The sequence below is a fragment of the Rhinoderma darwinii genome, chromosome 2 (genome assembly GCF_050947455.1).
Source record: "Rhinoderma darwinii isolate aRhiDar2 chromosome 2, aRhiDar2.hap1, whole genome shotgun sequence".
Lineage (NCBI taxonomy): Eukaryota > Metazoa > Chordata > Amphibia > Anura > Rhinodermatidae > Rhinoderma > Rhinoderma darwinii.
The window spans coordinates 23,031,921-23,053,258 of record NC_134688.1 but is presented as its reverse complement, the minus strand read 5'-3'; the positions used below and the strand labels follow the sequence as shown (position 1 = coordinate 23,053,258).

Below are 21,338 nucleotides of genomic sequence, written 5' to 3'. Positions count from 1 at the left end.
GCCACTCTGAACGCCATGTTAACTGTTATAATACTTCTTCAGCAGTTTCTATTGTTCTCCATCGTTTTAGATGCTGGGTGACAACCACTAATGGCAGCCATTACAGTGCCTATAGGGACTGTTACCCAGTTTACCACAAATCTTCAAAGCCATATCCATCAACCCGGAATGAGTTGTCCAGCCTCTGCATCATCATCCCATGTTGACTATGACATCGAGCCTCATCACTATTTACGTTTGTTTCAAAAAGATTTGTCTCATAACGTGGAGCTCCGGGGCCCTAATGCAAAATCGGTAACAGGCCCCGCCCTTACCATATGCCGCTTATAATACCGGCAACGTCTTATGTGGCTGAGGCGACTGCAAATTCTGCACCCCCTATAGCTGCACCCTTCTATTAGTTTTTAACCGCACCTGCAGGTTTTATGGGGGCAAAGCAGATTGTCAATTGAAATTACCAGAGTGCCTGATGGATAAATATATCAGTTCCACCGAATGCAACGAGCGTAAAACCTGCCTTCATTTTCTCAGTATGTGCACAGATCCGAACTGCGAAGACCTATTACAGCGTGGATGCAGAGCAGAACTTGGCACAAGGCAACACAAGACACAGGAGACATCACAAGCAGACATTTAGACACAAACAGGTGCGGCACCCCACCTCTAATTGGTCACCGCGGTGGTAAGTACCTCATAAATGATAGCACAGTGAGCGGCAGTGAGGTTGACGAGGCATCTGTCAATCCAAATACTAAAGATAATCTGGCGGTGACAGCTATATAGTCTAATCTGAATATGCATAAAGCTCATACCGTGTATAGTAAAAGAAAAGCAATGGGTTTCTGGAACGGAAATTTCAGTTGCCCGTCAAATCTCTCAATCAGTCTGGCAACAAATGCATTATGCACCTGTCATGTCTACATAAAGAAGAGATTTAGGCAAGGGATCAGTGCTCAGGTTGCGGAGAGCTAGATGCCTTTTCCTCCTTAGAGTCATCGTTGTTCATCATATGCTGAGCTTTTAGGAAACAAGCAGATTCTGCAGATAAATGATGTTGAGCGGAATGGAAAAACAAAACAAACACGGGGCTCCCGGGCAATAGTCTAACCTACAATGTGTCAGCTGAATGCCATCATTAACTTTACGCCAACTCACTTCTCTATATTCTCCCTATATAACGAAAAAATTAAGAGATACTAGTATAAAGTATTTGTATCCCAATCAACGTTTTCCAGACAATAGGTTAACCTACGAGCCCCATGGACCTCCCTAAGCACTGTAGATGAGGTCTCCTAGATCTCGTTGGCGGATGTTGAGCACGCAACGTTAACCTTTCCTCAACTATGAGAAAGAAAAAGTATCCTGTCCATCACACACGTTATCCACAATGTTCGGACATCTTCTTGATTGTCAGAAGTGTTCATTATCTCAGCCGTACATGGCTTGAGACTTTCATGGCTGTCAACGGTAAATAGGCAACATAACTCTATTTCTACACGGTACATTACAGCTAAATCTCTATGACCTGATGATTAGGTAAAGTGCCCTCATCAGAGTAATCCTGTCAACAGTTTGAGGTGTAACCAAACCAGTTATTTTTGGAAAATTTTTGGAGCTTGAAAGGAAAGACTGGAAGGGATTAAGAATTGCTTATAGTAGGATGTTTCAGGGTAGGCGGAGAGACTGAAGGGAGAACATATATGGGAGTCGAATTAGAGCCCAAAGAGGAGAGAGCAGGAGAACAGTGAGCAGAGGAGAGAGAGCTGTGTTAGAAGAGGAAGGGCAGCAGATGGCTGGAGGCTTCAGAATGTGGTGGATGCCGGAGGGTAACCCAAGCCTATGCGCAACGAAGGTAGAGACTGCTGTGGTGTAAAGCGCAATGGCAGGCAGAAATCAAGGGCAGACATTAAGCTCTCAGACGTCATATAGTCTGGTATGGAGTGTGGCAGGCCGTGGAGGAGGATGGTCTGGCCAGTACCAGTGGGGCATTGCTGAATTGGTATTTTGCCTTGCTGGACTGGTAACTCTTGGGGAGTCTGCTGGGTGCTGTGGTAATAGCTAGCCCAGGAGTGGGGACGAGGAGGGAATGAGCTGTAGGGTGCTCAAACACGGAAGAAGTGGGCCTAGTAGGGGGATATCAGCAGTTCCCTAATAGGTGGGCTTGTAAGGGAAGTACAGTGGGTCTGGTTACCCTGAAGGCATGAAACGTGGCCTAGTATTTGTTGACATGGGGAAGGCTGGGCTACTGGGAAGTCATTGGAGTAGGTAGCGGTGGGTGACCCTTGAGAATAGGATCCTAGTCGATAGACTGCCTGGATATTTGAGAGACGAGGTGTCAGTAAAGTGACCTGGGTGGGGTCTGGTGACCGATTAAGTGTAGTGCCTATTGGACGTGTATTGTAGGGGAGTGGACGGTGGTGTCCTGAGAAAGATTGCTCAGAGGGGTTGGACAGAAGCTACTAGGTGGCATAGGCCTGAACGACAAGAACCAGAAAAAGGTAGAGAGTGGCACATAAAAGCGACAGGAAGCTGAAAAGAAGTCGGGAGATGTGTGAGGTTCAGCTGAGGTGTGGTCTCAGATAGACTGATAGAGACCTAACGTTTACGTTTTCCATACCCTAAGGGCTCGTCCACACGTAGCAGAATTGCTGTGTATTTTCCGTCCGGAATTGCGGTTGGAAAATATGCAGCAGAATACAGTAGCAGCAAATTGGGTGAGATTTAACTAATCTCATCCACACGCTGCGTAAAATTACGACCAGAAATCGACCTGCGGTGCGTATTTTTCGTACCGCAGCATGTCAATTCCTGCTGTGGAAAGTGGACTGAATCGCGTTTTTCGGAAGAGATGTCACCATCTCCCGACATTAAGAAAAGCGCCGCAAAATCCGCTCCATTTTCTGCAGTAAAGAACACAGGAAATGGTGCGGTTTTTCGGCAGCGGAAATCCTGCCAGTTTCTGCGGAATTGCTGCAGAAATTTTCTGCAGCAATTCCGTTACATGTGGACAAGCCCTAATAAGTTCACTGAAGATAATTGTTCTTTGATTGTATTTTATTTTTTGTTTTTTCCTCTCCGTCTTTCAAAAGCCATAACCTTTTTATTTTTCTGTTGACATTGCCATATGAGGGCTTGTTTTTTGCGGGACGAGTATTACCATTCATTGCACCATATGATGTACTGGGAAACGGAAAACATTTTTTTGTGGGGTGAAATCGTCAAAAAAAGGCGATCCTACCATTTGTTTTTTTGGGTTTCATCTCTACGGCGTTCACCGTGCGGTAAAAAGAACATGTTAACTTTATTCTATGGGTTAATACTATTAGGGAGATACCAAAATGATATAGTTTTTTTTATGTTTTACCACTCTTAGTTTTGTATCGACATATTCTGAGAGCCATAACTTTTTTTATTTTCCGTTGATTGAGCAGTGTAATGGCTTGTTTTTTTTTCAGGGCGAGCTGTAGTTTTTATTGGTACCATTTTTTGGTTCATGCAACATTTTGGTGACTTTTTATTCCATTTTCGTGGGGAGCTAAGTTGACTAAAAAACAGACGTTTTTACAGCGTTGACCGCGAGGGTTAAAAAACATTATATAAAAATAGCTCTGACTTTTATGAACGTGGCGATACCAGTTATGTTAATTTTTGGATGTTTTTCTACATTACTTTGTGAAAAAAATAAGTAAAAGTTTTTTCTTTACTTTTAATATTTTTTTTTTCTACAATATTTTTTTTTTTTTTACTGTTTTTTTACTTTTTTTTCATTAGTCCCCACTAGAGGACTCGAACCAGCGATCGTTGGATTCCTTGTACAATATACTGCAACACTAATGTATGGCAGCATATTCTGTTTTTTACTCTCTCAATTTCAAAACAACGGTGGCAGACTTTCACTAGGCCCCCAGGATGCCATGACAACCATTGCCACCCCGCGATCGATTCGCAGGGGCGAAAGGGGCCACAGGTTATCGCTGAGGGCCTTCCCCCTCTTTTGTAATAGCTTAGATGCTGCAGTTGCTATTGGCCACAGCATCTAAGTGTTTAAACAGGTGGGATCAGAGTTATCTCCGATTCCGCTTTTTGCAATGAGGTGTCGGCTGTATGAGTAAGGAGTGCGCTCAGCCCATGTGCCCGCTTCCTACTTTCCCTTGGCGGCTGTCACGTTTATATATATGTAACAAGTCACCAAGCGGATAAAGGGGGGTACCACTCGAGAAACCCAACGTTACATGCTACCTATTGATGTTGGGCTTCTGATGTGGAGGCTCCTGAGTATAGACAGTGGAATTAACATGGTCCCTATGCCAAGGTAACGTAGTACAGTACAGGGAGGTGATGTATATAGTCTCGGTGCATCTCCCCAGTCCTAGCTGCTATCGCTATGTACAATTATCAGCATCATGTGATGGTGATAAATGCAAATCCAAATTTAGAACAAAATTAGCATTCGCTATATATCAGCATAAGTGTTATCATGTTCCCATCTGCCCGTTTTCCACTTCTTCTGATTTTTTTTTTGCAACATCCTCTAAATAGATTTGTTCTTATGTATCTCAGAAGCTTTACTATGGGATATAAAGTCAAATTCCACATCACAGAACAAATACGAATATAAATAGGTAGAAATTCATTCCCCCCACAATTTCAGGGTCTGGAAAAAGTGCAATCTAACACCTATATTAACTTTTCCAGGGAATATGCCGGCTAAATTGTATCAATATGACACGTTAATAAACCTTCACTGCGGGGGACTGGGATTCTATAATTTCTTCTCTATAAAAGTCTATGAACATGGCTATAAACATTGCAAGTGCACAGCATGGGTCCCGCGCTCATCTGGAACGGAGAACGTTACCCGTTTACATACATTAAGCTCTGCCTTAAAGCAATTCCCGTTCAAACAACCAGAATGTAACCTCTAAAGAACAATCCAAATCTTATCAACTTACAGATGCACACGATAAAGCTGAGCAAATACTAATGTAGTCTGACAGGTGCAGGATAATGTACGAAAAGACCTCGTATTTCTCATAACATTCCGGTAAATGGCCGAGTCGAAGCACAGCGGTAAAAAAGAGCAGGCAAATAAAAATGTAAAATATAATGCCACGTAAGATCGTAACGTGCAAAATGGGATCTGTTAAATAAAGGTCATGGAAAAATATGAACAGGCAAAGTACAAGAATACTTAGCATGTGGATACTTAAGTATCTTCTGCGCATTTTTCAAAGAGGACGCCATCAGAATAACTCGGAAATACTTAAATCTCTGGAGGTGGTCCTTTATTCTAGCGATCACTGGGGTCCCAGTTCATGAACCACCACGGATGTTATGTACTGATATGGCTCAATAATATGTCTGTAGATGCTTAAAGCGACCCTCCGGTCTCAGGACAAAACTATAAATGTGATGGGGTATATGGAGTAATATTATCTGGTGCCTCCAGTTGCCGTGGTTCCGTCGTTTTAGGGTCCTTTCTGTGTTGTCTCGAAATGGCTAAAGTGCTTCTCAGACTGAGTCTAAAACACGCCCTCTGCTCAAGGATTGGACAGAACTGCTCACGTGAGCAGTTTTGGCCAATCGGAGAACAGTGGGAGTGCCTCATACTCGTAGTCTAAGGCCTCATGCACATGATCGTGCATTTGCGGCCGTATACTATTCCGAATTGTGGAGCCGCAATTGCGAATAGTATAGAACACATTCTTTCCTATGGGCCAATGCACACGACCGTGGTTTCTACAGTCCGTGCATTGCCCGGAGCCCTGACTGCAAGAAATACTGGACATGTCATTTTAAGGACCGCAGTCGCAGTCCGGACTCTTTGAAGTTAATGCACATGTTGTGTGTGTACGGTCCTTGATTGCGGACGGCCCACGGATGACAATCAGCGTCCCGTCCGTGCTGTAATCATGCAGTCGTGTGCATGAGGCCTTAGACGCCCTACAACCATTTTGGGAAAGAACAGAGGATACCCTAAAACAGCAAATCCACGGCAGAGGAGCACAACTGGAGGGCACCAGGTAATATTACTCCATATGCACCATCATATTTAATGTGTTGTCCTGGGACTGGAGGGTTTTCTCATAAGAGACATTTATGACATATCCACAGGATATGTCATAATGTCAGAGAGACACACCTATCTCCAGAACCCCGTTCTAGCTTTGTCTGATCTCGCTGCCTCCCGGCCACTTCCTGGTTATATGGTCGGGAGCTACGCTGTTTCCGTAACTCCCATAGTAGTGAATGGCAGTTACGGGAGCATGCGAGCTACGCTGTTTACATAACTACTATTCAGTTCTATGGGACTTACGGAAACAGCGTAGCTCAGTGAGGTCAGCGAGCTACACTGTTTACGTAACTCATGACCAGATAAAATTTTTCATGGTCAGAATTCACCTCATTCAGCCGCAACACAGAGCGGTAGAACAGGGTTTAGGGGCCCCGTTCTGCAGATACGTGCGGGTCCCAGAGGTGGGAACCGCATCTATCTGACCTTGTGCCATATCCTTTGGATATGTCATAAATGTCTCTCTTGGGAAAACCCCTTTAAGTAAAACTTTGTTCTAGAATGTATTTTTTGTAAAAGGGACCCGCAGGAGTCCCTTCACATACTTTTGCCCTCCGATTGCCAGTTTAACCCCAAATGCTTGTTTTCTAGGGATATTATTCTCCCTGAGGTAAACAACCGCTGCTGAACAGTAGTATAACACCAGAATTCATCAATAACTTCGCAACAACCTTTATTAGATCACCAAAAATGGATATTCTGACCTTTCCGTGGGTGCGAGGAGGTAAATTAAAAAGTTGTGCAACTCAATTTCAACCTATGAACTACAACTGCAACAAAATACCCTGTGTAATAATCCGTCTTTGTTGGTTAATATATATATCACAATTATTACATATGTATCTTTTATGTATTCTCAATCAACGCACTACAAAACTATTCACCTTTTAGCACCTTGTTATTTTTAAGTCCAACATTCTGTGTTAATTAATTTCTTAATATATCTTTATTACGGGTGTAGCTTTACTTTTCTCATACAGAGCTACAAATCGTCTCTATAGACATTGATTTAATGATAAAATTCTGTCTGGCTGCCGTCACCACTAGAGGGAGCTCATGAGCTAACGGCATACTGTTTTATCATTGAATTCAACGTATAACCAGCATGCAGTAAGCTCCTAAACTCCCCCTAGTGGTGGCTGCAGGAAGCCAGAATTTTATTATTTCATTCTATGACCACGCAGAGGATTTGGAGCTCTGTATCAGAAAAATGGAGCTCCAATTCCTATAACGATATATTAAGAAATTAACCTGCACAGAAAGTTGAAGCTATCTAGATAAAAAAAATTCAATAGTGGACATTCCCTTTAAGCATCCTTTCTGCATGCTTGTCATTTGTATAGAAATATAAAACAGATTTTATAGGAAATGGTTATTTTTTTCCAGTAGATCAGAAGCGTATTGTTTCGAGTAATCTGTCTAAGAAGCTGCGGATTCAGCAACTTTTTGAGCTGAAGTCTTTCTAAACAGAAGATCAAATAACTCTTGGGGAATACGTTGAATCAAAGCGTTCATTACATATTCACGCTTTCTCCTGGCTTCCCAATTCTCATTAGAAATCATGAAATGAGCTTTTATTTACACTCGCCCCATTTACACAGCGTCAATGGTGAGGAGTTGAAGTCATTTAAGAAAAATTCTGCCAAACGCCTGCTACTTTACCAGCCGATCGCACCGTGGTGCCTCCGAAGAGAAGAGGAAATATCACGTTTCTCAGCTCATAACGAAGCGTTGACGAGAGGTTATATCAACAATGTTAATTTCTACTGTTTATTCTATGGAATTCTATGCGACCTCCGGGTGATGGAAGGACAATTATCTTCTGGAGAACATGTAAAACCAGCCTGAAGAAGAGGAGAGTTAGAGACGCTCACTAATCTATTTGCTTGGCTTGATTTGCTTTATGTATTTAATTTCACTGAAGGATTTTATATAGAACATAACATTTTATGTTGTGTTTTACGCACAGACTTTGTCAATGTTGCGCTGCCCAGTCAGGCGTGCTATCTGGATTTTAGTCGAGAAGTTAAAAGATGGGGTTTCCATTCCTAAGGGGCTGTCACATTTATTATAATGTATAATATTCTTCAGATCTAAAAAAATAAAATAAAAATTTGTATGACCATGTGAAGATAGAGAATGAGGATGTTTTTGCAAAAAAGTGAAATCGGTCATATATTATTAGATCGGAAGATAGAGCATCATCCAAAGTTTGGTAGTTACGTACGTCTATGGTATTTGCAGTTTTCTGTTCAGTTGCGGACATTTTGGCAAGAGTGACAACAGGAGGTGCAGCCATATTGGTTGTCACTTTTGAATTAGGGCTTTCCGTTCCGGGGTTCCGTCTGAGGTTTCCGTCAGGTGAACCCCGCAACGGAAAGTCAAACTGAAACCACAGCTTCTGTTTCAGTCACTATTGATATCAATGGTGACGGAATCATTGCTAATGGTTTGCGTTCGACTCCATTCCAACAGGTTTCCGTTTTAACGACGGAATCAATAACTCAGTCGACTGCGCTATTGATTCCGTCGGAAAAACAGAAACCTGCCGGAATGGTGAAGAACAGAAACCTCAGACGGAACCCCGGAATGGAAAGCCAACGCTGATGTGAACAGGCCCTTAGCATACTTGAATTTTGAGCCCCGCCTCTGTTCTGCCAAGCAACAACTCCCCAAAATGCCAAGAACCATCCTTTTGGAAGCAAATTAGCTAAACATAAAAAAAAGCCTTTTGTGGACTATTTCAAGGGATAGTCCCATAAAAATCAGGACTGTTGGCAGCTAGGAATTACGTTTTTGGAAACTGATGATCAGTTGTCGTTTCATTAGCATGTTCTATCCATAACAAAGTGACAACCAATATCGCTGCACTTCTAGTTGTCACTTTTGCAAAAATGACCACTATTACGAACCAGAAAAATGTCAAAAAGAAAACCCCAATCTATAAGCCCTATTAGAGCATATGGATGTCATAGAGAAGGGTTCCTTCCTGTATTTGGGATCTATATTATACAGATCCCCAATACAAGTCTCATACCTGCTATGGGTTCACTCCGTACCACCAGGCGCCTCTGATTATATATTTGGTATGCGGAATTGCATATTATGGAGCTGTGCTTGGAAGGGAGAATACTTTTCCTCACTAAAGCACAATATAGCGACAAATGGAGTGCCTATAGGTCCATAATACAGATCTGTAGGTACGCTGAAAAGGGTTTGTGCACACACCATCATAAACCCTTCTGAAACCCCAGACATGAACGCATACTGTACATTCTTCTATTTTACTCTTCTAAGCAACCTGGCAAATAAAACTATGACACCGCTGGTGCTCCGTAGATCCTATACCAAGCTATACAAGCAGGGCCATCCTTAGGGTAGTGCGATCAATGCGCATCACTTGTCACTGCTCACAGGAGTGTCACTGGCCCTGATGACCTGGGCACCCCAAATACAACATTTGGTGCGTGAACTTATGAAAAAGTAACTGCATTTCATAGTTAAATGATTGAGGCACTATATGGTATTTTTATACTGCATGATTGTATTATTTGGGCACTGCATAGGATGGGTGTTTGTATACTGTATGGCTGTATTATTTGGGCACTGTATAGGATGGGTGTTTGTATACTGTATGGCTGTATTATTTGGGCACTGCATAGGATGGGTGTTTGTATACTGTATGGCTGTATTATTTGGGCACTGTATAGTATGGGTGTTTGTATACTGTATGATTGTATTATTTGGGCACTGCATAATATGGGTGTTTGTATACTGTATGATTGTATTATTTGGGCACTGTATAGTATGGTGTTTGTATAGGGTATGATTGTATTATTTGGGCACTGTATAGTATGGGTGTTTGTATACTGTATGATTGTATTATTTGGGCACTGTATAGTATGGGTGTTTGTATACTGTATGATTGTATTATTTGGGCACTGTATAGTATGGGTGTTTGTATACTGTATGATTGTATTTGGGCACTGCATAGGATGGGTGTTTGTACACAGTATGATTGTATTTGGGCACTGCATAGGATGGGTGTTTGTATACTGTATGATTTATTATTTAGGCACTGTATAGGATGGGTGTTTGTATACTGTATGATTGTATTATTTGGGCACTGAATAGTTTGGGTGTTTGTATACTGTATGATTGTATTATTTGGGCACTGTATAGTTTGGGTGTTTGTATACTGTATGATTGTATTTGGGCACTATATAGTATGGTTGTTTGTATAGGGTATGATTGTATTATTTGGGCACTGTATAGTATGGGTGTTTGTACACAGTATGATTGTATTTGGGCACTGCATAGGATGGGTGTTTGTATACTGTATGATTTATTATTTAGGCACTGTATAGTATGGGTGTTTGTATACTGTATGATTGTATTTGGAAACTGCATAGGATGGGTGTTTGTATACTGTATGATTTATTATTTAGGCACTGTATAGGATGGGTGTTTGTATACTGTATGATTGTATTATTTGGGCACTGTATTGTATGGGTGTTTGTATATTATATGATTGTATTATTTGGGCACTGTATAATATAAGTGTTTGTATACTGTATGATTGTATTATTTGGGCACTATATAGTATGGGTGTTTGTATACTGTATGATTGTATTTGGACACTGCATAGGATGGGTGTTTGTATACTGTATGATTTATTATTTAGGCACTTTATAGGATGGGTGTTTGTATACTGTATGATTGTATTATTTGGGCACTGTATTGTATGGGTGTTTGTATATTATATGATTGTATTATTTGGGCACTGTATAATATAAGTGTTTGTATACTGTATGATTGTATTATTTGGGCACTGTATAGTATGGGTGTTTGTATACTGTATGATTGTATTATTTGGGCACTGTATAGGATGGGTGTTTGTATACTGTATGATTGTATTATTTGGGCACTGTATAGGATGGGTGTTTGTACACTGTATGATTTATTATTTGGGTACTGTATAGGATGGGTGTTTGTATACTGTATGATTGTATTATTTGGGCACTGTATAGTATGGGTGTTTGTATACTGTATGATTGTATTATTTGGGCACTGTATAGTATGGGTGTTTGTATACTGTATGATTTTATTATTTGGGCACTATATAGTATGGTTGTTTGTATACTGTATGATTGTATTATTTGGGCACTATATAGTATGGTTGTTTGTATATTGTATCTTTGTATTATTTGGGCACTATATAGTATGGTTGTTTGTATATTGTATCTTTGTATTATTTGGGCACTGCATAGTATGGGTGTTTGTATACTGTCTTTTTGTATTATTTGGGCACTGTATAGAATGAGTTTTTGCGCACTGTATGATTGTATTATTTGGGCACTATATAGTATGGTTGTTTGTATACTGTATGATTGTATTATTTGGCCACTGTATAGTATGGGTGTTTGTATACTGTATAATTGTATTATTTGGGCACTGTATAGTATGGGTGTTTGTATACTGTATGATTGTATTATTTGGGCACTGTATAGTTTGGGTGTTTGTATACTGTATGATTGTATTATTTGGGCACTGTATAGTATGGGTGTTTGTATACAGTATGATTGTATTATTTGGGCACTGCATAGGATGGGTGTTTGCATACTGTATGATTGTATTATTTGGGCACTGTATAGTATGGGTGTTTGTATACTGTATGGTTGTATCATTTGGGCACTGTATAGTATGAGTCTTTGTATAATGTATGATTGTATTATTTGGGCACTGTATAGTATGGGTGTTTGTATACTGTATGATTGTATTATTTGGGCACTGTATAGTATGGGTGTTTGTACACTGTATGATTGTATTTGGGCACTGCATAGGATGGGTGTTTGTATACTGTATTTTTGTATTATTTGGGCACTGTATAGAATGAGTTTTTGTGTACTGTATGATTGTATTATTTGGGCACTATATAGTATGGTTGTTTGTACACTGTATGATTTATTATTTGGGTACTGTATAGGATGGGTGTTTGTATACTGTATGATTGTATTTGGGCACTGTATAGTATGGGTGTTTGTACACAGTATGATTGTATTTGGGCACTGTATAGTATGGGTGTTTGTACACAGTATGATTGTATTTGGGCACTGTATAGTATGGGTGTTTGGATACTGTATGATTTATTATTTAGGCACTGTATAGGATGGGTGTTTGTATACTGTATGATTGTATTATTTGGGCACTGTATAGTTTGGGTGTTTGTATACTGTATGATTGTATTATTTGGGCACTGTATAGTATGGTTGTTTGTATACTGTATGATTGTATTATTTGGGCACTGCATAGGATGGGTGTTTGTATACTGCATGATTGTATTATTTGGGCACTGTATAGGATGGGTGTTTGTATACTGTATGATTGTATTATTTGGGTACTGTATAGTATGGTTGTTTGTATACTGTATGATTGTATTATTTGGGCACCGTATAGGATGGGTGTTTGTATACTGTATGATTGTATTATTTGGGCACTGTATAGTATGGTTGTTTGTATACTGTATGATTCTATTATTTGGGTACTGTATAGTATGGTTGTTTGTATACTGTATGATTGTATTATTTGGGCACTGTATAGGATGGGTGTTTGTATACTGTATGATTGTATTATTTGGGCACTGTATAGTATGGTTGTTTGTATACTGTATGATTGTATTATTTGGGCACTGTATAGTATGGGTGTTGTATACTGTATGATTGTATTTTTGCAACTATATTGTACAATATAAGGGAAGGGCTGGTGGATAAAATTTGATTTCTGTTCTATTTTGCAATAGGAATTTGAGTCTTTGCAATTTGGATCATAATTCCCTTGAAGTCTTGGATGGGGTCCCGAATGGGGAACATGATTCAAGTCAGCAACTCACGATACAATGTATTTATAATGTATACATATTTTTCAAATGGAAATTAAGCTCTGGGAAGAAGCAAATTTGAACCAATTTAGGTCAATAAACATACCCAAGTATTATTTTTTTCTGTTATTGTCCCCCACATACTCATTTCTAGGGGTGTTAGTGCAAAATGTTATATACCGCCCTGAGACCTGCGCATTCTAATAATTTGCTTTCTTATTGATTGGAGGATTTTCATTTATAAAAAAAACAAAAACGTTTAAGTCTTATTCAGCACATTGTAGACAAAAATTACAACAATTAAGAGAGTAAATGCTAATGAAAAAAAGGGGTAGGGGGAGGGGTTGAATTTACGCCAGTGCCTAATTAGTAGCAGGCAGCAAGCCAGGTACTAATGGACTGTTAATGTAGCGGTGACATGAGAAGCCAAAATTAATATTGTGTGGGAGACAGTCAACAATGAAGACAACCCCAACCGGTATATGTAATACCCAATAATAATAGAATTTACAGAAATTTTAAAGAATCACAATTCGGTCTATTTTTTCTACAGATAGACATGAGGTAGATAGAGATAGATTAGATAGATAGATTAGATAGATTAGATAGATAGATAGATTAGATAGATTAGATAGATAGATAGATAGATAGATAGATAGATAGATAGATAGATAGATAGATAGATAGATAGATAGATAGATAGATAGATAGATAGATAGATAGATAGACAGACAGACAGACAGAGACAGATAGATAGATAGATAGATAGATAGATAGATAGATAGATAGATAGATAGATAGATAGATAGATAGATAGATAGATAGATAGATAGATAGATAGATAGATAGATAGACATGAGATAGATAGATAGATAGATAGATAGATAGATAGATAGATAGATAGATAGATAGATAGATAGATAGATAGATAGATAGATGGATGGATGGATGGATAGATAGATAGATAGATAGATAGATAGATAGATAGATAGATAGATAGATAGATAGATAGATAGATAGATAGATAGATAGATAGATATGAGATAGATAGATATGAGATAGATAGATATGAGATAGATAGATAGATAGATAGATAGATAGATAGATAGATATGAGATAGATAGATATGAGATAGATAGATAGATAGATAGATAGATAGATAGATAGATAGATAGATAGATAGATAGATAGATAGATAGATATGAGATAGATAGATAGATAGATAGATAGATAGATAGATAGATAGATAGATAGATAGATAGATAGATAGATAGATGGATGGATGGATGGATGGATGGATGGATGGATGGATGGATGGATGGATGGATGGATGGATAGATAGATAGATAGATAGATAGATAGATAGATAGATAGATAGATAGATAGATAGATAGATGGATAGACTTTGTCTTATGTCACATATAAACAGCTGCCAAAAATTAGTTTATAGATTGGAACTCATAAAATTCAATTAGCACTCCAAAGATCCGAGCAAAGTGTTAGAAAGACCACTGTACAAAAAATAATAATCCTGCCGGTATTAAACAGCATCTGTCCTCAAAATCAGGACTTCATAATGAATTCAAATGTTTTTTGTTTTTTTTTCTTGGCTAAAGGAGACTCCCTGTGAAAAACTATATCTGGTGCCAACTTCTACCGAAAGGGGATGTGGTGGCATGATGTCTCAGACATTCAGATATTTATGTAGGTGAATGTATTAATACCATACAGTACTCATATAACAGTGCCATATAGTGCCCAATCCATACTATCCGGTATCCAAATAATATCACTGATATTTTATTATCTGCTCCTGCATTTGGATGCATTTTGTTATCGACGGTTTACACAATCATTGCTAAGTGTCAGTCTCACAGTAGGTCTATAAATCCTGAAGCTGAAGCAGTGTCATGAAGTTAGCAGGGATACAAACTCTGCAGCCCATCAGATGATGGGAATGATGACATCAGCAGAACAGGAGTGTGGTGCTCTTGTAGCAAGCAGTGACCTGTGCACTCGTGATTATGTCACTGAGGACAGAGTCACACATGACTGAAGCGGTGTCATGAAGTTAACAGGGATACAAATTCTGCAGCCAATCAGATCATGGGAATGATGACAACAGCAGGAGAGGAGTGTATTGTTCTTGGAGGAAGCAGTGACCTGTCCTTTAATACTCTTACTTCAGCAAAAAAATTCATGACAAACTGTGTCAAATTAAACGAAACATTTTTGTATAAACCGAGGGAATATCCTACCAATTGTCATAATAACTTCTATATCTGAATGATCAATCCCTCATTGTATCTCAGCTGATGGAGCGTTATATTAATAGATGCAGTATGTGTCTTTAAATACGTTGCAGCATAACGTACAGGACGGCCATATGCTTTACTGAACTTTTATTGAAAATAATGTGAAACTAATCTCATAAATACTGATGATACATTTTACCTTTAAAATAGTAATCTGGCTCCAGGGAGAAATAAGCCTAATGTCGTTAAATGCGTCCCGCAGTGCTATATAATGAAGTTGATAAAACATGCTGTAGGGTAATCTACCATGTCACAGACACGGATTGATCAGTGTGATGTCAGATTTAAGAGGCGCGCTAAAACCAGATAACGGCCACGGGAGCCATGGGATTTTAATTCCAAGATAAATCTGGTTCTGTACTTTTTTACTTGCACCGGTTCCTCCGAGTCGAATATTTTATAACCTTTGCCAGTATTTCAGATCTCATCTAAATCTTCATGAAACTGAGTCCGATGACAACATAATCCCACAAAGCAAATTAAAAGTCTCCAAGGAGTCATCATGGCGGCTGCTCCATCCAGATACATTATATACAATTATTGATTCCTTGTATTTCCTTTGATCGTATCTTTTCTATTATCGAACAGCGTCACTGACGGCAAATTGATGGCTTACTTTTAAAGGGACACTTCAAAAAGTTACACGGAAAGCTTGAGGGACCAGGGTGTTTTTCCACCAGTTTTTTATGTCATTTTTCTTGACCAAAAGAATTTCGAAACAGACATCAATATGGATCCCGGTTGGTTTTAATAAGATTAACAACAAGCATTATTTGCCTTGGACAGAAAAATGGTCCATCCAACGATTCCCAGTCCGACGTCCATCATCCTATTTTCTTACAATGTAACAATGGTTGAAATGGAAAAAAATTACCGATCCAAGAAATGATATTAAAGGGGTAGTATAACCAAAGGTGTAAAGAAGCTCTTGGACCCCAATAGAAAATCTGCGCCAAGACTCCTCACCTACTCTGTGCCATTTATAATACTGGTTTCTTCTTATGAAGAGGTCTTTGGGCCCCCTCAGGCACCCAGTGACTGAGTAAAAATACTACCTCTGCACCCCCATTACTACACCCCTGGCCATACGATAAATATGATTGGTCAGAGTCAAATATCTGGGCTTTCCTGCCAATTACGAGAACAAAGGGACCGAGGTACCATAAGCTTTTCACCTGCACAGCGGCACTCCTGACTAGGGCTGTCAGTTCCCTGAGCAGCAGGAGGACTGGAACGCCTCTGTGCCGGGGAAATCCGTGACGGAGTCGCAGCACTCAACTTGTACTGATGCCCTATTATTCTGAGGACATTTAACAGATCCCTACCAATCTGCAAATTATGGCATAACCAGTGATTCCGTTTTGCCATCCATTGTCCCATTGACTTCAATGGCTGGACAAATTGGTGCTGTTCCATTGACTTTTTTCAATACGCCATTTCTAACATTGTCAATGGTACGAAAGATGGAAAAACCAACTAAAATTCAACTTTGTCATTGGTCGTCAAAAAGTGCATAAGAAATAGGTGTGATATTTCAAACCTCCAGGGTGCCTTGGAAATTTTTTAAGAATCAACACTAAATTTACAGCTATATTTGAAAGGATGTCACTACTATTTTCTATAAAATATTATGATAAGTGTCAAATAAATAGGGTCTCAAGTGCACAGAGGTCCATGATTGTCCAAAGTCAAAGCTGGGATCTCCAAGATCCGATTGATTCTGAAGTTCCAATAGGGAGAACATTTTTTCAATAATGACATCTACGGCCGTATCCAAGTCATTTACCCTAAGAGGGGAGCAGACATCAGACCTAATAACACCAAAGTCAGAGTGCCCAAATCTGTGAAAAAAGGCTAAGAAAATACTCTGACAAGGCAGGAACCCCTTAGCAGAATCAAAATATCTGATTTTTTGGTCACCTTCCCCATGAGTGCCATGGGCCTAAGGCTGATCCTACCATCAATGTCAAGGGAAGAAGAAAGGAGGGAAGAATATGAAGCCCCGAAGGATCAAACTGTGCTTGTTTTTGCTTGTCTTTAGTTTTAGATAACCTCTGATTTACTGGGTCCCACAGATGTGCTGTAACCTGTATATATGGTGGCTCAACTGGGACAAGAAGTCCAAAACTTTTTTTGATCCTGTACAACCCAAAAATAGCAACTTGGGAGGGCTTTTTACAACGCGACACTATCTCAGTGGGTCACAGCAATAATTGGAGTGGCCTTCTCTATGGATGTGGCTTAACTCAAAGGGCATGGTTAAACATTGTCAGTCCGCCATGAAATAAGATCAGTCCCAAAATTAATTCAATAGATACATCCGTAATGGCCAATTTTTTACTTTTTGTTGCACCTGTGCCCAATTTTTTAGCTAAAAATAGGCTGACCCTCAGTAAAATCGGGAGAGTTGACATGTTTGCGCTCCAACATTCTGTTAGTCAGGGAAAGTAAATTACTGGTGACTTCACACATTCCTTCATATCAAAAGAAGGCATAGAGACAGCCAAGTGTGAGAACGTCTGTAAACCGCACCCCATATCTCAGCTCCGTTATCCCGTGTAAGTGTAATATTGGGGTTCAGTGCATCTAAAGCAATAGGTTTCTAGTGGAGTTATATTTTAAGAACGAAATAATTCAAACGCTGTTTTTGGGTCTAGAGACCAGACGCCATATTGACATATACTCTAAATAAAGAAATGGACTGACTATTTGGAATAATTTTTTTTACAAAATTGGGGTCTATGCTTCATGTATGTTGCTGGTGCCCTAAAATACAGAAAGGCCGTGCCTTGTGTAATCTATGCAAACATTTATTGCAAGCTAAATTGAAATGTTTATTCATTACTTGAAGTGTAATACACAGTCGGAAATATAGCGTATAAAGCATTTCCAGGGGGCGCCGTTTCCTCTTTCTGATCTGTTACTCTTCTCACTGGCGCTAATTATTTTAATAGCAAATGCTCCTTTTTATATTACATTGCGAGATGAGCACAATTAATTTTACAGCATCTTATCATTTTATATCACAACGTGAGCTTATTAAACCCAGGATCGGATGTAGGTCACAGGAAGATGACATGAGATTCCGACCCGGATTTCACATCTTAAAAGCGACTGCATTTGATATAAGTCGAAAGATAAGCAAAGACACACGCAAGGAAAGAGCCTCTAATAAAGAGAATTCCCCAGCGATCCGGTGATTGTACTAATTAATATCCTTACATGACAGAACAAAAGGAATTAATGACAAGTGCAAATCATGGCTGGAACGGCTACCGTAAATAACAGAATACACGAGAACGTCGCTCCCTCATTAGCATGTATTACAATAAATACTTCATTATAAAATCTTTCCGTTTTTATATTTAAAGGGAAGCAATCCCTTGGATTGAGAGGACCCCGTATAAAAAAAATCAAAATGCCCCCCCACCCCGGTCCTGATGCTGGTTCACACCACCACACAACCCGGGCGCGAAGAGCCAGGCATATCTTTATCCCTCATCCCCTTCCCATCCCTTGCAGGAGAGAAAAGCAGCATGAGCATCTAGTAGGTTCTTCTTCCTTGGTTGCTAACATTGCTTTGCCCGTGGATGGGCAGGAACTTGCTTGGGTTCTCACCAACACATGGGATTGAGGATTAGGCCAGCCTGAGCTGGGTCCTCTCTTCTCCATGGGTTGCCTCTATGGTATGTATTCCTTGCCATATAAAAAACACTGAAATAATGGCGCTCCGAGTTTTAAAAGAGGCATGGAAACATAAGAGTCCTCTACAAATGGCTGAGGACACCTTACATGCAGCGCTATTCTTCCCGTTAAATCTGACGGGACCGGTGATGGAGCCTCTGACGTGGATGTGAACAGAGTTTAAATAATAACATAGGACCATCCAAAGAGCAGGTTGGGAGCACTGAAAAATGTTTATGTCAGATATCCTGTATACCTCTTTGTTTCCATCGGTATGGGAGTCCTTTCAGTGATAGGTGATAAGTGTCCAACTCTGTGACCCCCACAATCACTAGAATGGGGTTCCTGCGCCCCCATTCCTCCTCACTGCATCCGCCACCATGACATTCTATTCAATGTCTATTGGACTAACGGAAACAGCCGTGCGCTCCACACGGCTGTATCCGTCAGTCCTATAGACACTGGATTCAGCAGCACCGCCCATGCTTGTCTACCGCTCATCCAGGCTCCTCCTCACTCCAGGGGGTGCAATGTGGAGGATAGGGGAGCTCAGAACTCCTATTTTAGCGATCGATGGGGCCCCAAGTTATCAGACACTTATCATCCATCCTGTGGATAAGTCATAAATGCTAATTATGTGAATACCCCATTAATAGTCAAGAGACCTTGTGGAGGGGAGTGAAGCCACTACATGTGCTCATCCATATTGCGCTGGGGCTGCAAAATAGTACGTCTGATTTCCCCACACTTGTGGCTTTCCACAATTTATTTGGATGGGCGAAATGCCAATTACTTGGTACCAAAAGAGCTTGAAGTGTTGAGAACCATCTCATATGCACAATAATATAGTAAGGGAGGGGGCAGAAAATACAATTTCAGACTAACACCACCATCATTGTGACACTTCCCAATGGATTGGAGTGAGTAATCAATGATATACGAGTCTTTTGTGTGTGGACAAACGGCCAGGAGAGGAAGAAGGCCACCATTCATGGTCAATAGCATCTTGTAGCTATCCCTCAAGTCCATGATGTTAAACTATGATGGGGCAAACTATGTTGCTCCAGGACTGTATCATCTACTTTTGGCTATATTTAGTATTAACATTCGCACCTCTTTGGCACTTCTTTGGTCTTCTCAAACAACGAGAGCCAAAAATGAATGGCAAGAACCAACTGGAGGAGTCCGTGCACCAGTCAATCAGCATTAACTCCTCATATCTTGCTCCGCAGACCTGAAAGTCTTATAGAACTTCAATGAGTCCTGGCCCTTGACTATTAAATAGAGCGATGGGACAGCCTTTTATGTAGTATGATAAAAGAAAAGCATTAGCACTACCGTCTTATATTACTCTGACTATGACATGATTTATTAATGCTAATATGCTTTACAATGAGAAGACATTTTCATTCAGCCAGTACGTTACCTCGAGAAAATGCTCGGCTTGTTGTTCGCGATCCAACTTTCTTGACGTTGTGGTAATGAGACCTAAAATAAAGCAAAGGAGACGTCATTTGGGTTTCCAAATTAGTATTGGAAAGTTTGTTAAGTCATTTGTGGTTGTCTTAAGATCATACTCTAGGACTCAGATCAATGCAAAGCCTAAGGGCCATCATTCATAGCAGAGCAAAATGCAGCACCATTAAATTATTCACTGATCGGATAGTGCCAGATTTGTATAATACTGACGGATAACTGAGTAGTGTAGTCATTCAGTACACCCTGCTTACCTTTAAAGGGGGTCTCCAGGATTTTCAGGGAAAATAACTAAGCCCATTAAAGGGTTTGTCCAGGCCTGGGGCAGTTTTTCATACTGATGACCTATCCACAGTATAGGTCATCAGTAAATGATCGGTGGGGGTTCAACATCCGGACCCCACGCCGATCAGCTGTTTCGGCTGCCTCCAGGCACTGAAAGCTATGCAGGGTCTATGCCGGAAACAGATGGCTCTGTACACTGTATGGCGGACATGCTGCAGTATTCACTTGAATAGGTGCAGAGCTACAGTTCTACAGCATGGCCGCTATACTGTGACCGGTGCCATCTGCTTCCGGCACTGCCCTCTGCAACTTCCGGCGCCCGGAGGCAGCTGGAACAGTTGATTGGTGTGGGGTCCGTGTGTCGTATCCCCACTGATCATATACTCATATAGGTTATCAGTATGAAAAATCGCCCCCCTGCCTGGACAAACCCTTTAAGTGATTTAAAGGGATCGTCTCATCAAGACCCCCATCTATGAGGTCCATGTACCATAATTACTATAGACAGGATGCCTCCATAGTTCTCTATAGGAATATCTTACATTTATAGACCAACATGGTTGCATGGATGATATCAGTGAATGCGAACATACTGTATGTAGACCATGTAGACCATGTATGCAAACAT

The 21,338-nt window shown here is 40.1% G+C and overlaps 1 protein-coding gene across 6 annotated transcripts in view; it reads right to left on the bottom strand.

Moving 5' to 3' along the window:
• The window catches only part of FAT3 (FAT atypical cadherin 3), a 542,685-nt gene that overhangs the window by 169,767 nt on the left and 351,580 nt on the right, over positions 1-21,338 (bottom strand). For all 6 annotated transcript variants that reach the window (XM_075851466.1, XM_075851461.1, XM_075851464.1 and 3 more), the window contains one exon: positions 20,376-20,437. In XM_075851466.1, coding sequence (XP_075707581.1) covers positions 20,376-20,437 — 62 coding nt within the window. The remainder of the gene's footprint in view (positions 1-20,375; positions 20,438-21,338) is intronic.